The sequence below is a fragment of the Astatotilapia calliptera genome, chromosome 8 (genome assembly GCF_900246225.1).
Source record: "Astatotilapia calliptera chromosome 8, fAstCal1.2, whole genome shotgun sequence".
In the NCBI taxonomy this organism is placed as follows: Eukaryota; Metazoa; Chordata; class Actinopteri; order Cichliformes; family Cichlidae; genus Astatotilapia; species Astatotilapia calliptera.
In genome coordinates, this window is record NC_039309.1 from 6,118,581 (window position 1) to 6,134,794 (window position 16,214).

The 16,214-nt window shown below is 40.0% G+C and overlaps 2 protein-coding genes across 3 annotated transcripts; both read right to left on the minus strand.

The window, feature by feature from the left end:
• Window positions 1-3,626: 3,626 nt before the first annotated feature.
• Window positions 3,627-5,874, minus strand: arl4d (ADP-ribosylation factor-like 4D). Its single transcript, XM_026178106.1, has 2 exons — window positions 5,733-5,874; window positions 3,627-4,806 (listed from the first exon to the last, which is right to left on the minus strand). Exon 2 carries the CDS (start codon window positions 4,692-4,694, stop codon window positions 4,089-4,091), a length of 606 nt encoding a protein of 201 aa, XP_026033891.1. The 5' UTR covers window positions 4,695-4,806; window positions 5,733-5,874; the 3' UTR covers window positions 3,627-4,088.
• Window positions 5,875-7,969: 2,095 nt separating this feature from the next.
• tmem106a (transmembrane protein 106A) lies at window positions 7,970-14,688 on the minus strand. Of its 2 annotated transcripts, none has more exons than XM_026178111.1 (8): window positions 14,574-14,688; window positions 13,003-13,166; window positions 12,621-12,684; window positions 12,326-12,479; window positions 10,612-10,752; window positions 10,475-10,518; window positions 10,299-10,352; window positions 7,970-8,386 (listed from the first exon to the last, which is right to left on the minus strand). In XM_026178111.1, the coding sequence occupies exons 2-8, from the start codon at window positions 13,157-13,159 to the stop codon at window positions 8,275-8,277; spliced, it is 726 nt and encodes a 241-aa protein (XP_026033896.1). In that variant the 5' UTR covers window positions 13,160-13,166; window positions 14,574-14,688; the 3' UTR covers window positions 7,970-8,274. The 2 variants fall into 2 exon arrangements, with proteins under 2 accessions (XP_026033896.1, XP_026033895.1); XM_026178110.1 differs by lacking the exon at window positions 14,574-14,688 and adding an exon at window positions 14,269-14,502.
• Window positions 14,689-16,214: the final 1,526 nt, after the last annotated feature.

Below are 16,214 nucleotides of genomic sequence, written 5' to 3' on the forward strand. Positions count from 1 at the left end.
CCACCGCTGGATGGAAGTCATTAGGTGTGCGGGAGACTGTGGGCACGACAGCATTGTGCCTTACTGGCGTCATAGTTGTCTTCTGTTTTTCCTCTTCTTTGTTCAGCTGGTCCCTTTAGCAATCGCCACAGTGGACTGTCATCCTTCACCTCACGTTACCCCTAGCGTCCTCTGTCCCACCAGTCCTCTGCATGTCCTCCTTCACTACATTTCCAAACCATCTCCAAACCACACATCACAGCAGGTTTCATTGCGATCTTGTAAACCTTCTATTTCACTGCTATCCTTCTGTCACAAATCACCACTGACACTTATCTCCGCCCACTTCTCCCTGACTGAGCTCCCTTCTTCACTTCTTTTGTGCACTGTCCGGTATTTAAGCTCATCTCCCTTCACCAGCTCTACTCACATAAATCACTGTTACGCTCGTCTCCCTTTCATTCACACACATTATGTATTCTGTCTTGTTTCTACTCACTTTCATTTCTCTTCTCTCCCATGTATACCTCCACCTCTCCCGGCTCTCTTCCACCTGCTCCCTACTCTCACTACAGATGTCATCTGAAAACATCATAGTCCACGGAGACTCCTGCCTGACATAATCTGTCAACCTGTCTAACACCACAGCAAACAAGAAGGGGCTCAGAGACCATCCCTGATGTAATCTTACCCCGACCTTGAATCCATCTGTCACTCCCACTGCACACCTTACCACTGTCTTGCAATCCTACATGACCCTCACATACTGCTCTGCCAATCCTGATTTTCTCGTGCAGTACCACAGGTCCACATATGCTTTCTCTAGATCCGCAAAAACAGCAACTCCGTACGACCTTCTCTATACTTCTCCATCTGCTCTTTTATGGCATGAAGCCATACTGCTGCCTACTGATTGTCACCTGTCTTCTTAACCTAGCTTCAACAACAGTTTCCCATCGCCTCATTGTATGGCTTATCTGAGGAGATAAGCTCAGCCACATACTGTTTGTTTTTCATTGGCTGACTGATGTCTCCAAATGCCCAGAATGTGTCTCAGCTGTTGAAAACACCGCATTATGATGCAAATTTATTCAGCGACCAGCTGCTGTATCAGGATGATGCTGCAACACATCCTTGAAACTTTTAATGAGCTCACCGTTTTGAATAATAGGGACGGTGAGGTCACACAAGTCAAGATGCGCACGGGTGCTCGTGTGGGTGCGCGGGTTTCTTGTCATAATGGACATGCATGTGCTTAAGTGCACGCAAGTGCAGCTTGACATTGAGCGTTTAAGAACACTCAGCGGGCGGCACGCGAATAGGTAACAAGTCATTATCTCATCATGTCAGGCAAGACAAATACAGGCCAGGAGCACACCCACGCGTAGCTGAATGGCAACTTAAGAGAGGATTAACACCAAGTGGGAAAATGAAGCCGACTCTGAAGTGCCAAAAACTTTTTTCCACTACTGGCCACCAAAGGCTAGCTGCAAATGTGAGTCAAACCCTGTAGACTCACTAGCTAAAGAGGCCTGCAATAGAACATTATAAAGTATGTTAACAGCTTGTATAAGGTATGTTTTTGGATAATGACTGATAGCTTTTTTCTAACTCATCCACCTGAACACTAGAGTTATTAGCACGACTGCTTTAATTGGCAGGTGTCCTGACACAGGCAGATGGAGCCAATCAGGGTCTGTTAGGCCTTCCTTCCACTACTTTGAGATATTAAACTGAACGTCTTCACTGCATTTTTGCTGTTGGTGCCTTATGGGGCATTTTTAATAGATTATCTGACAAATAATATGGAATACTGTGTGATTAAAAATCATCCACATTAGCTGGAAACTTAGCACTCCACCCTCTCATATAAATCTTTGGGATCGGTGACAGTGGCCAAAATGGTGATGCTGAGGTTTCAGCATACGGAGTCTAGAAAGCAACGGGTGACATCATAATGGTAACACCTATCTTTTATATACAGTGTGTGATCAGAGCTAGTATTAAGTACAATGGAACATTTCTGATATTTGCTACAGTAACGATGAACTGTTAGATGACACATCAGAAACAGAGTGCAAAAACTCTTAAAATGCCAGTATAGTGAAATTTAAATAAAAGAAAAGGTCTCTGTGTTTTTCTTATTTATCTCCTGGATTTATGAAAACAGGTTTCTCATATTTTTGACAGCAAGAGACAAGAAGCTCCCGTATCCTTTGACTCGATTCAAGATGCCAGATATTTTTTGCCATTCTTTGAAATGCATTTTTATCAGTGGTATTATTTATTTTATTTCATCCCAGGGTCACTAAACACATAAATGTGAGACTAACATTAAAATAAGTAGTAAGACGAGATGGCTACAGTCCAGTTGACTTCCAGCAAGAGTGCAACAGAGCATCTGCTGTACAGATGGCCTCAGGTGATCCAGCCCCACATGACCACAAAATCAACAGCACAACTCAACCAGCTCACCTCTGAGCCGTCTCACCACTAATTGATGCAATTAAGCTGTCAGCAGTAGGTGGAAATCCAACTAAACGGATTGTTTGGTCTTGTGTGGGGGAGGGGAAGAGGAGGAGATCCTCCCCCCTATTTTGGTAAGAGCACTGAAATGGTACCATCTGTTAAGGTAGCAAATATTTGATGTAAAGAAATACTAACTAAAGCTTGTTTGATACTAGATTTCGGGGGACTAATGCAGATTTTTGGCAAATTAATTATTCTGGCATCAATATGCATTGGTTGATGTATTTTCTCTTTTGTGTGTGTCAACAAAGGAAATTTAATATTCACTGTCTTTCAGCTCCGTCTGCCAAGTCCTGGGGGAAATATGTTTCTTTAGGTGCTTAGTGCTGTTTGGTGCTCAGCAGGTAGCAGAGGCATATTAAGATATCACAGGCCCCGGGGCCACAACTTTATCAAGGCTTCCCAGCCTCTTTCCCAAACACTTCTCAAGTGTTTCCCAAGTTGCGCAAACATCAGCAGGACTTATTTTTCATACATACAAATGCATCAACAGTCAGTCATGGCTGCAGTTTAATTATAGTTAACAAAGCATGCTTGTCTGTCCAGTCACGCCAAATAGTGATTAATGATGGATAACTATGCCAAATCTGCTGTCTGTATTGCTGTCCATGAATAATATTAGTTTATCTAATTATCAGTTACAATAAAATGTGTTTTCACCGAGTGTTTTTTGAGGTTACCTGCAATATTTTGATTTGATCACTGAATCCACTTGGACATTAAAGTCACGGCTACAGATGATGTTCAAATATCACTGTAGAAGTGGCCAGAAAATCTCAATATTGAGGTGAATTTAGAGCTGAGAGATTATGCGTGCCATGTAATCCAAAAAGTTTAACTCATTCCTATCAACTACCTTCAAAATACAAAGATAGCAATGTATGTTCTGTACAGTGCTAGGTTTATTAAGTCTTCAGTTTACGAAAAAATTACAATTTGTAAAAACAGTATAATTATACAGTGGTAGCTAAATTTGTATATATATGTGTCTATGAAGGGAATGCACTTAGGATCTGTTAGGAATTAAACTAAATATCATTGGTGCTAAGTGAGCGCTGGACGCTGTTCATTTACAAAAAAGAAAAAGGAGCCTCTGTCCAGTACGAATACATATACACTGAATAAATATTTTGAAAAAAGATCAGTACATTGTGGAAGAAAAACAGCAATTTAGTGGTACAGAATCTGTGCAAGCCTTTCGAGGAATATAAGAACGTCATTTTAAGTAAATCTTCTTCATCAAATGGGAATGTGGCCCTCTGTGAGTCCTAAAGTGAGCAGGCAAGTGTCTTCTCAGAAATCTTCTTTAACACAAGTGTAGAAAAGCACTTAGTGAGGACTAACTGCTTCAAGGTTTCCTTAAATCTATAAGCTGTCTAAGGACAGCTGCAGAACAAAAACAATGTCAATACTGTTTCAGTTATTATGAGCAAATCCATTTCTCCGGACCCTCAGGCCGTGTGTAATTGTTGTTTTGTTGGCACAAATTGCTTTCCCATTAAAGAGGACCATTAAGCCTGGAAGCATCTGAGCAGTGTATAAATCTCTGGTGTATAAAGGCCACAGTGTGAACCGGTAGTTCATCTCTTCCTGTTCCTGTTGTGCTTCACCATCTTCTTCCTCTTCAGGATCATCTCATAGAGTTTCTCCAAGCCCAGCTGGAGCCCCTGACCGTCCACAGCGCTGCAGCTCTGCACGTGATACAGCGTGTACATGCTCAGTTCATGAACAGAGAGCAGCTTCTCCACCTCGCTCACAGACAAGGCCGAGTCCAGGTCCTGTTTGTTGGCGAGAATTAGCACCGGGACTCCCTGATTCTCTGACGTGCGGGTGATCTTATGGAGCTCCACTTTGGCCTCCTCCATTCGCTCCACCTCGGTGGAGTCCACCACAAACACCATCCCGTCTGTCCTGCGAGTGTAGGACTTCCAGAGCGGACGCAGCTTGTCCTGCCCACCCACATCCCAAATCTGGAAGTTTATTCCACGAGATGCCCCAACTGCCACTTTGATCTTCTCTGTGTTGAAGCCCTTGGTTGGGATTGTTTTGACAAACTCCTTGAGTTTGAGCCTGTAGAGCAGAGAGGTTTTTCCGGCCGAATCGAGGCCAATGACGACCACGTGTAGGCACTGGAAGCTTGGCAGGAACGGCGTGCTGGGAGCGATATCAGTCAGCTGGTTCCCCATGACTCCAGCCAGCAATTCACACCTACTTAGGTGAGGTGAAAGATTCCTGTTTTAATCCGTTCTCAGTGGATTGGCATTTGGTCCCTGTCCAAGATCAGATGGTGCTTGAGGCCTTATCAAAACACACACACACAGGCTGGGTTAACATTTAATTAAAAGACAATGGGTGTTTAAGGAATGTTTGCAAACCAAGCTGCACTTAAAATGTTTCGCTACTACCGAGATGCTTACTTTACAATAGCAGTGTGTGTGTCTTCGAAATTTTAGATTTCAAACTATAAATGTGCCACATTACAGAGCTAAACATCAGTTAACTAGTGTCTGAGGTAATGTAGTTTCTTATTTGCTAAGGGTTAATCCTCTTAAGATTGTTAAACCTGAAGGGCTTTTCCTGGGCCAGATTGATTTGAATGCAGCCGATGGATAACATGTATTCAGGGGGTCTCTCTGCTGACTGCCTATAAGGACTGCTTCAGCTGCACTAATCCGGTTGTTGTTGACATCCTGATACCCATCAAACAGCTGCTGTTTGGACTAAATAAAACCATTACATGTTTACAAGGGCAGGTTTTATCTTGTTTTTTTGTTTTTATTTTTTACTTTGACCTCCCCCCCCAAAAAAAAAAAAAATAATAATACAGTGTGCAAAGACTTTCTGTACTCAGCTTGCACAAGCATTGCCCTGTCATGTTTATTGACAGATGTTTTTATAACCTCGTTGTATGACTGTGTGTATATATGTGTGTCTGTGTGTGTGTATGAGGAATAATCCACCTTTTTCTCCAGTTTTCTCCCTCTCCTGCATGAAATCTCACTATCTACCTCATGTGACGACGTGTTTATCCTGATCGATATACCGCAAATAAATTTAAGAACTTCAACATCGTCTACCTATTGAGCTTGTAGGAATCCTGATATATTGGATTGATTGGATAGGATAGGAAAATAAAACATGCATGCAGTTTGCAGAGCCTGCACGAATCCCAGCATTGAAAACCGAGCCTGACCTCTCCTCTGCATATTTAAAAACCTTCCTACCTTTTTAGATGTTCGGTGAAATCATCATCCACAAGCGATAAACACGGCCATAGTTCACAACAAGCGATCTTCGTGTTCTCCTCCAGCAGCACTGAGAAGCTCCGGAGAGACTCGAGCGCACGGCACCTTAAGCCCGGTGACGTCACGGCCACCTGGAGGGTTGCTGCTCCGCGCCCCCTGCTGGTGCAGCAGTGAATTGCGTGCATTCGGGGTGTCATGACCAGCAAACACTGATGCATAATAACGTGCATATAAAAATTATTACAGTAAAACACCCCCCAGTGTTACTCTTTCTTCAAGTGTGAGCAAGTGAAAATGCATTCATAAAACATCTACACAAGAAGAACAAGTGTAATTTCAAATACAGTGAGTTTGACCACGTTCCTTTAGTCTTAAGAGGTTGTGAACATAGAGTGAATAAAATTCAATTCCTGGGTGTTATAACAGATGACAAAGTTTGCTGTAAATCTCACATTAAACATAACCAAAACATTTGAAATGGTCATTTGTGTGTCTGCAAAAAGTCTTGCATATGCTTTTCAGAATTTGTGGGCATGCATTTTACATGTATTATATGTTTTTTAATCTACCTGCCTCTTGTTAATGGGTCTCATTTGACAAAAAGAGGTCAGTGGAACAACCTGGTTAAATTAATGATTTCAAACAACTTGCTAGTTAACTAGCTCGAGAAATATCTTCACATGTATTGGTCTGATCCCCACCCCAGTAACAGCAGTACTGTTACAAAATACAATTGAGTATTTATTGGTTTTACTGGAATTTTCACACTTGCAGTGGTTCAGGTTAGACCATTAACTTACAGAGACTCCAGAGTGCCATAATATTTGCATGTCATACTACTGCGTGAAGTGTGTGCCCATAGAGTATCACTCTGCAATGATACTTTGGGTCCACCTTGTGTAGAGTCAATGACAGAGCAGGAGAAAAATATTGGTGACTTACTGTAGGTAGGGCGGACACTGGGTTTGGAAAGTGAAAAAAACATATATTTTTATTGTACATATTTAGACAATTTATACTTTTTAATTAACTCTAGTTAAAAACATGACAAAAAGCATACTCACTAAAACCAAAAGGATTCGGAGAACAGCAGATGAAATAACAATGATGGGTAAATAACTAAGTACGCCCTGTGATACAGTAGCTTGGACACATGACCCCGCATTTGACTCTAGAATATGTTGGTATACAGAGAAGTTCATGGTGGACTCACTGATGGTGCTCAGGTCCAATGGCTCCAAAACAAACCCAAGACATAACCCCTCCACCACCGTGCTGACAGTGGGTATGAGATCTTTGTGCCGATGTGCTGTGTTTGGTTTTGGTTCAACTCTGCACTCTGAATTGTAACCAAACATCTCCACTTCGGTCTCGTCTGTAAAAAGCACATTGTTCCTGAAGTCTTGTGGTTTTCTTCAAATGTAACTTTGCAAACCTAAGCTGTGCTGCAGTGTTGTTTTTTAAATCGATTTCTTCTAGAAACCCTTCCAGACCGGTCATACTTAATAAGTATGTCTCTAATTTTACTATCATACTTTTAACATGTTAACTGAGCCCTGCTGAGTCTGGGATGTAGCTCTTGGCACTTTTGCAGTTTCTCTGAATGCTGCGCGGTCTGAGCTTGGGATTAATTTCCTGGGATGTCCAGTCCTAGAAATATTGTCAGTTGTCCACAGTGTTTTCCACTTATGAATAATCTTTCTCACTATAGAATGATGGACTGACCTTATAATTCTCTCCAGGTTTGTAGGCAGCAACAATTGTCTTTCCTTAGTGCCATTGTGATAACACACACCTGATTGCTTCAGACCAGAAAACAGCCAAAACGTCTTCTTTTATAAAGCTGGTCACACTTGCTGATGATCAGTTAATCAAATGCATTTGATTAGCAGCACCCAGCTGCTACTGCTTCCCTCTCAGTTCCTATCAAAGCAGTAAAGGTTTCACAGGACTGCACAGAGCCATGTGACTGTCACATGACTGTCCAAGGACTATCACACAAGACCTTAAAACGAGATTGTAACTTTGGTTTATGCTTCTAAGTTTAGAAATTAAACATTATACCTGCATATTTTTCTGTATTAAAATTTTTAAGTTAGCGATATAAATATGCACTATAGTGTGACAATGGAAAGCTGACCTCAAGACAACCTGCTCACACCCTAGTGTTTAAAATATCATGAAGAAGCAATGAATGAGGGAAAAATGAAAACATATAATATGTAACATTAACCTTCATGGTTTAATAAAGTGCAAATGACCAACAATAAGGAGATCTATGGTCAACACAGTAGTACACACGTGGTCGCGTGCACACACACAAATTTAAAGACAATTTAAAATTGGTATGACTTCAAAATCATTTTTACATTTCACAAATTGTGCATTTTACACATATGCATGTTTGAAGCGTCAATATTTTTACATTATAACACTGTAGTGATTAATTTAAAGTCTTATTATGTGTTAAAACAACAGAGAGCAGTTATCGTGTATAAACTGCAGATTCATTACACTGAAGTCATATTCTCACAGGATGTGGAATTGTTGAATTGGTGCCACAGTCAATATACTCAAAGGTCTCCACGGACAGCTGCTCCGTGTGCGAGAGATACGAAATATTCATTGTCATTCTGAAAAAAGAAAAAAACATCTTTGTTACATTTTCATATTTCACGTCTCTGCTAATTTTTTTTGACTTCGTTATAATTCTGGGTTTATTGATGGGCGTTCCCTTCAACTCTAGGAGCATTTTAGTGTCTTTTAGCTGTTACATCCAAACTGATTCTCTCATTGGCTTTGTTTTCAGCCACATCAGCCATAAAGCTGCAATAAACCCGCTGTGCTCTGCGTAGCCAGCAATAAACAGCTGACAGACAAAGCTAGCAACCAGCTCGTGAGTCTTTCCAAACAAATCAAACAGATCTAAGATGAAATAAAACCCCACCTGACCATCCTTTTTTTTTTTTTTTTTTTTTTTTTTTTTTTAAGTTAACATGTTCTTTATTTCTTTTTTTTTCTTTTTTTTAAAATCCCACCTGACCATCCTAAGAATCAGCTGATTATTTTTCTAGGGCACAAACTTTGGCATGCCTTCATTAAAATACCAAAATCCAGAGTGTCAAAATAGGACTATATAAGAAATTATTTTTGCACAGAAGGATCCAAAATGAAGATAAAAGGAAGAGTTTTCATTTTCTGCAGCTTGTTTTGAACAGCCACCCATCCCGTACAGTGACATGATCCTTTGCATTCACTTTTCAAAGGTTTCTGCAGTGAATTATCAGAAAACAGATAAATCACCCAGATTACCAATGCTTTTTGTCTGTTTCTGTACATCACAGACATTAAGTTGATGCAGTTTTGCTGTTGAAACTGCGATATATCGCACGTTACTGATGCTCAAATGCTGAGCAAAAATGTGATTCCTGTGGATAGCTCTCGTTCTTATGAAGTGGTGAGGACTGAAAAATGCTCGAAAATATACTCATCAGTCACTTTTTTCAGTACAAATGTTCAACTGCTCTTTGACCCAATATCACAGCAGCATTTAAGCATGTGAACATGGTTAAGATGACCTGCTGAAGTACACACTGAGCATCAGAATATAGAAGAAAGCTGCTTTAAGATGCTCCCTTATTCACAAGGCTTCTCACAGCAGGTAGCTCCATATGTTTTAAGTTGGCAGATTTCTTTTTTATGCCAAATCTCCCCAAAGGGATTTCTGTCTGGATCCATCCTGACTTATATCAACACAGTGGTGTAGAGGATGGTTTCTTGTTATACTTTGGGCCCCTTGGTAACAATCGAGCACCATTTAAATGCCTACATGAATATTGTTGATGACCATGACCATGACTGTGACGAATGCTGTTTGGTTCCTTTTTTTAAGCAACTTAAAAACAACATGTACATGTAGTCAGTACAATCTATTTGAACTTTATTCTTTCCATCTATTTATGAAACTCAGGGTAGTACGCGAGGGGGCTGGAGCCCACCCCAGAATATCATAAGGTACACATCTGGACAATTCACCATTTTCTCACACAGCTAACAGACAAGCGCACAACCATTCACACCCACCGCCAGTTTCAAATCATAAATTAACCTAAACCCACGAATCTCCCCACACAGAAAGGTCCTGGTTAGCCGGTAGATTCAAACATAGGACATTCTTGCCACCACACCACTGTGCTACCTGTCTCTTAATTAGTCCAGTTAGCATCAAAGTTCTGAGCCACTGAAATCACTGAATGAGCACATTTCTCTCGAACGCATTTAAGGTAAAAAGCAGCTCCTCAATAGCAGCACTGTGACTGTCCTGTGGTTTAATTCCAAGTTCACTGAATTTCAAAGGAAAAACTGGACTTCCAGGAAGACCTTTCATGTCCTTCAGATTAAAAGATTCGACTTTGGCTTTGTGAAGAAAAATAATTTTGTGGTTGTGGTTTTTGTGCACAGTGGAAAAGTGAAGCTTTTAACATTGTGGGTTTAAAAAACTCAAAAGTGTCTCTGCCTCTTCCGCTGACAGAGGTTGACACTTACTGAAGCTCCAGAAATAAGGTGTGAATCTTGATGCTGCTTGACTTGCAGTAAGAGCTGAAAGACATGAACAAGTTGTGCTGAAGTCAGACATTTAAACAACAACAATGGACTCTAATAGTTTTTATCTTGAGATGTTTTTTGATGTTATGTGCTGAGAACAAAGATTTCTTTCTTACGCTATGCCTTCATCTTTAATATCCAGGCCAACTGAAATTACATTCTGTAAATTATATCAGAGGACACAGAGATAAGATGTTAAACACATGATAAATGCTGGATATCAACAGGACCTGTTATCCAGTCTGAAGCTTACAGATTTCAGTGATCTGGGCTCGATTGCGGTCATATTAGTGATCTTGTTCTTTCCCATGACTGTTTGACCAACCACAGCCTGAATGCTGAAGTCGACAATCTGAACTGAATAGTAGTTAGTGTTGGTGATGTTGATGAGATTCTGCAAAAGGAAAAAAATCCACAAGTCAAGTGCAACCGACACACCTGTGCATTATTAAAAAGTGTCTGGGAATTTTAAGTGCCCCACCATCTAAGTGGGGCAGTGACCTACTGTACCATCTGTCATGTGAATGCAACGCAAGTGCTTCTTTGTGGATAGTGTTTTGATAGAGGCAATAAAAAATGTGGTTGTAAAAATATGGCTTAACTCGTTTACAACTATGTATGAGGGACCTCCACTTGTTAACACACACTAGTTATGTTATGCTGCTTGTTTCCAACTAATTCTACATATTTTTATATAGAATCGGTCACCAAGAATTCAGAAATATTAATCCCAACTTCAAAACTGTCAGTCCCATTTTCTAATGTCCATTTTCAGAGATTAAAAAAAAGCATGCTTAGAGCCAATCAGGGTTTAGCATAGCTCCTGTAGCCATAGTCTAATGCAACCGATGGTGCAACAGCTATAATGGGAAGCAACGTCTGCAGGACATACATGAGTCATCAGTTAGAACTTGACGTTCATGTTATTTTAAAACATGTTACAAAGGTGAGTCATTTTCAGATATTTATTGACTCTCAAAATCCAGTTGCCTAATGTTTATCATGGCAGAAGGTTCAGAGGTCACCTCCTTCCTTTGTCCACAGATTTGCAGAGATGTGGGTAAAAGAGGGCAGAGACACTGCATGACAAATCCACAGTAATAGGAGGAAGTCTGTCATCAAAGCAGACAAGCATATATATACTGTAGTTTACTAGTTACACTTAATTAAGCTGGGCAGATATTCACAAACCCCAACTTACATTTTCTATTCAGTTCATTGAGGTTTGAAGGCATTTGTTTATGCTCAGCTCTCTTAAGCTCCTCCCACAACATTTCAGTCAGGTTGAGGACTTTGACTAGGCCACTGCGACACCTAAATGTTTTCTTTTTCATCTATTCTGCTGTAGATCTGCTGGTGTGTTTGGGATCATTGTCTTGTTGTGCGACTGAATTTGGCCCAAGTTGTGCATCTAGCAAAAGGACATTGTTCTAGGAGTCTTAAATCTTAACTCAAGACATGTTGCCATGTTCTGGTCACAGAGAATAGGTTTTCTCCTGGGAACAACTCATATTTTTCTAATTTACTGTCATGAACTTTAATATTTAACATGCTAACTGCAGTCTATAGAGTCTGAGATTTAGCTCTTGGATTTTTTTGGCAATTCCTGTTAGCATTGCACAGTCAAATGTGATGAATTTGCTGGGAAATAAACTTCTGGAATGATTGTAGATTGTAGCACTGCTCCAGGGCTGCAAACTGCCAAAACTGCACAGTGTCCTGTGAAAACATTGTTTTTTCACATGCCCATATTTAAAATTTAACTAAACTTTGTGGTATCTCAAAAACAGTGATCAAGCCAGTCATCATTTGAATTATCGGACTATCTCTGATTAGCCTCACAACTGGGATGTTAATGCCCACCTAGAAACATTAAGTGCTGCCCAGATGTTTGGCTGCATACAGTGTTTTTTGGTTACTGTAACACCAAAACTACTGATGAGCAGAGTGATTTTCAAATTACTTACTGTGACGTCCATTTTAACTTCATCTGGGATGAAGTATACTGTGACTGATTGTACAGACACTGGGGTGAGGGTGACACTCCGTGGGAAGAGGAAAAAGAGGATCAGACAGCAAATAAGGAGACACAGGCCCATGGAGATGCAGACATGCAGCTTCCTGAAACAGGGATATGCAAAATTACATTTTAAATAGAGCAACAGTGCAAACCATAAACACAAAAATATTTCTAACTCGCTTGTTCAAAACTGTAAAAGCACCCCTCACACACACACATTCATGTACTGCTATACTCCTTACGTGCGTCTGGGTTTCAGCCTTACATCATTACACGGTATGACGGCAACGAGCTGGTCTTCTTGTCCTGCCAGTACAAGATGGAAATAAAGGTTTTGTTCTTACCACAGAAATGATGTGAAAGTATCTTAGCTGACACCAGCACATAGCCATGTTTTTAAGACTCCTTCAGTCAACTTGCTATTAAATGTGAAATGAAAGTAATTTGGAGAAGAAGAAGTAAACACTGTGTCAGTTTTTCACGACTGGTTCCTCTAGTTTTTATCATGCATGGGAAGCATTCAGCAGACAATGATGTCAAAGCCTTAAAACTCCAGTTAAAACAGTGGAAAATTGACAATAAAGACAGATAAAAGCAGATTTTTCTTCACAAAAAAAGGCCAACCTCTGGGGATTCGGCCAGTGCCACGGCATGTGGGGCAGTTGTCCCCTGTTGTGTTTTCATCCATGCTACCATATGGAGGAAAGTGCTTCATTCCTTTCACCTTCTCCATCTTTTTTGTTACATCAGGATCTCCTTTATTTTGCTGCTGTGCCACCATAGCACTCCTGAAAGAAAACATCCAGTAAAGAGCATGTTAAAAGGGCAAAAACCACAGTTTATAACTCGCAGTAAACAGCAGTGACTGTTGCCCAGTCAGCTGTTACTCACCTCCCTCACAAACCTTGAAATGACCAATAAATGATGCTTATTACTGCAATACATGTTAGGATGTGAGCAGAATCTACAGTGTGGGAGTGATCAGAACCTCCCTGAATTACTTTTATGTTTCCTGTCTCCGTTTTAAACAATGCTTTTTATGCTTATTTGTACTAGAGTAGCTTTTGAAGTTCAAAATCATTATACCAGGCCTTCCTGAAGACCCTCAATTCACATGACAAAACCAACTTTCAACTAACCTTTCTCTGATTGGTTGCCTCTAGTAAACAGATGGTGGTCAAGACTGACACTACACAGTCATAACATACATATAGATAGATAGATAGATAGATAGATAGATAGATAGATAGATAGATAGATAGATAGATAGATAGATAGATAGATAGATAGATAGATAGATAGATAGGAAGAAGTCAAGACATTTGAACTCAGATGACAGATGTTAAACTGGTTTGTTGTGTTTGGTTTGTGCTGTCCTGCGGAGGCACAAGTATGCAGGAAGTCTCCATAAAGCCACACTAAAACAACAGTGTGCTCTGTGTTTTAGAAACAGTTTGTACTCAGTCATAAGCTGAATATGAATTACAATTTTTGCCTTTAAATTACATATTTTAAACTTATTTCTATATGAAAATGCAAATAGCTTGTTCTATTACTCAGTATCCTGTGACTCTATAAACTTTAGATATAATCAACTAGATAAGTGAAGAAAATTATTTGAAATACAATAAAATGGTTTATTCAGTTTTCTGTGAGTGAAGATTACAAATTGTATCTGCTGTATATGAAAGACTGATCGTTACTGTGCAAGGCTTGAGTGTAAACAAGTATTTAAACACTAATTAAGAAATAAACGACTGAAAGTATTACTCCTAAACGTAATGGATGATTCTGAAGTCTAAAATTATTAAATGTATTATTAATTTAACAAAATCACAATTTTATATGCAATACAAATTAAGTTAAAAACCTCATCCTCTGCAAACTCACCTCACAGCTCACAATAAGTCCAAATAGCATTCAGGATGAGCACATTAACGCTGCTAGCTCCTTTATGACTCAGCTTTTTCAGAAGCTACATTAAGACCGTGGTGCAGCTGCTTCATATACACACAATGTACTGAGTGCAACACTTCCTTGTCTTTTTATGTGTCACTCATTTCCTGATCACATGTGCTATTATCCAGCCCTACTATCATACCATAAGCTACTCAACTGGGTGTTGACACAATAATTTGCATATCAGCTAACGTGAACTATCTTTAACGTTGTGTCGTGCCATGGTCGTTACTCACGACCGAATTTGTTTCCCCTGCGTCGGAAGCGCGCACTGGGCACGGAGACCGGATCCAGCTCCAAACAACTAGACGTGGAATAGTGACGTTTTACTTTTGTGAAACACATTACCGTTCAGTTTGTGGGTTACAACAGGAAATGATTTACATTTCTTGTTCTCACGTGGTTTCGGATTATCTCAAACCGAGGACGTTTTGCCCAATAAGAGGATAATCACGTGTAAACTCGATTCATATAAACTTTAATACTCAATATAACACTTCTTCAACAAGCAAACTGACGTCCTGTAAAAATGTCATTTGCCCTGATTGTTGTACATCTCCAAAAGTTGTCTGCTGGAAACAAAAATACACCTTTCTGAGTACAAACAACTCCCTATTTTCGTCTAGTAAAACACATTTCTGTAGCTAGACAGACCGCAGGAATTCATAATAAAAACATAGCCTAAATGTAATAAAATGAGCCCCAAATTATTGTGAAAGATCTAGATTCTAGTAGAGATTTAAATTTAAACAAGAAACAGGTAGGAAACAAGGCAGGTATCTCTCAAAATACAACAGAACAATGTAAAAGGAGTAAAAATGGCAATTAGAAAATTATTTATACTCTTCTCAATAATCAGTGGAAAAGTTTTATTGGTGTTCAAGCATTGAAACCAATTTTAAAACTGCTGACCAGCTTTTTGCAGGTTTCTTCTGGGATTTGGCTGGAAGGCGTCTTTGTCAACACCATAATCTCCAACTCCCTGCAGATTCTCTATCAGAGTAAGGCGGGACACTCCAAAATGTCACAAGATGACTTTAAACCTAAATACGGCAGGCGGGTGAATCATTTGGGGCTTAACAGTATGTTTGTGTTGTGTATTTACACCTTTAAGCACCCACACTAGACACACAACCTATTTATGCTATATTCTCTCCAATAAACACAGTGTTCTGACATCAGGTTCCTTATTTCATTCCACTCTGCCAGATGCCCTGCTTTGTTAGCGAACGTTTTAAACAGTCAAATCCTGTACAAGTGGCCACAACCTTTAAACACAACTCCATATTTGACAGAGACGTTACCCTTCTCCTACCATATTTGCCGTTTCATAATTGACCCACAGATTTCAGTTCAGTTTACTATAACTGTCCCGGCTGGCACAGCTTTTGGATGCAGTTGCTAGTTTCAATAGAGAAGAGGTTTTGAGTGGGCGGCATGTGAGCGTTTGATATGAAATATTAGTCTTTGAAAATGTATTAAAACAGGAAATGAGTCAGTTAGAGTGGCAGATGTGTGCGGGCCTGTGCTGGACCTCTAGCAGTATCTTCATTATATGAAAACCGACTCTATGAGATCCTAAAGAAATTGATTTTAAAAGTGAAACTACTGATTTACTGGGGTTTTCCCATATAACCATCTCTAAGGTTTACAGAAAATGCCCTGAATTCACAACATGTTGAACCTTGTAGTAAATGGCCTGCATTTGTATAGCGCTTTTCTAGTCCATAGGACCCCAAAGCGCTTTACACTACATTCAGTCATTCACCCATTCACACACACATTCACACACTGGCAATGGCAAGCTACATTGTAGCCACAGCTGCCCTGGGGCGCACTGACAGAGGCGAGGCTGCCGGACACAGGCGCCACCAGGC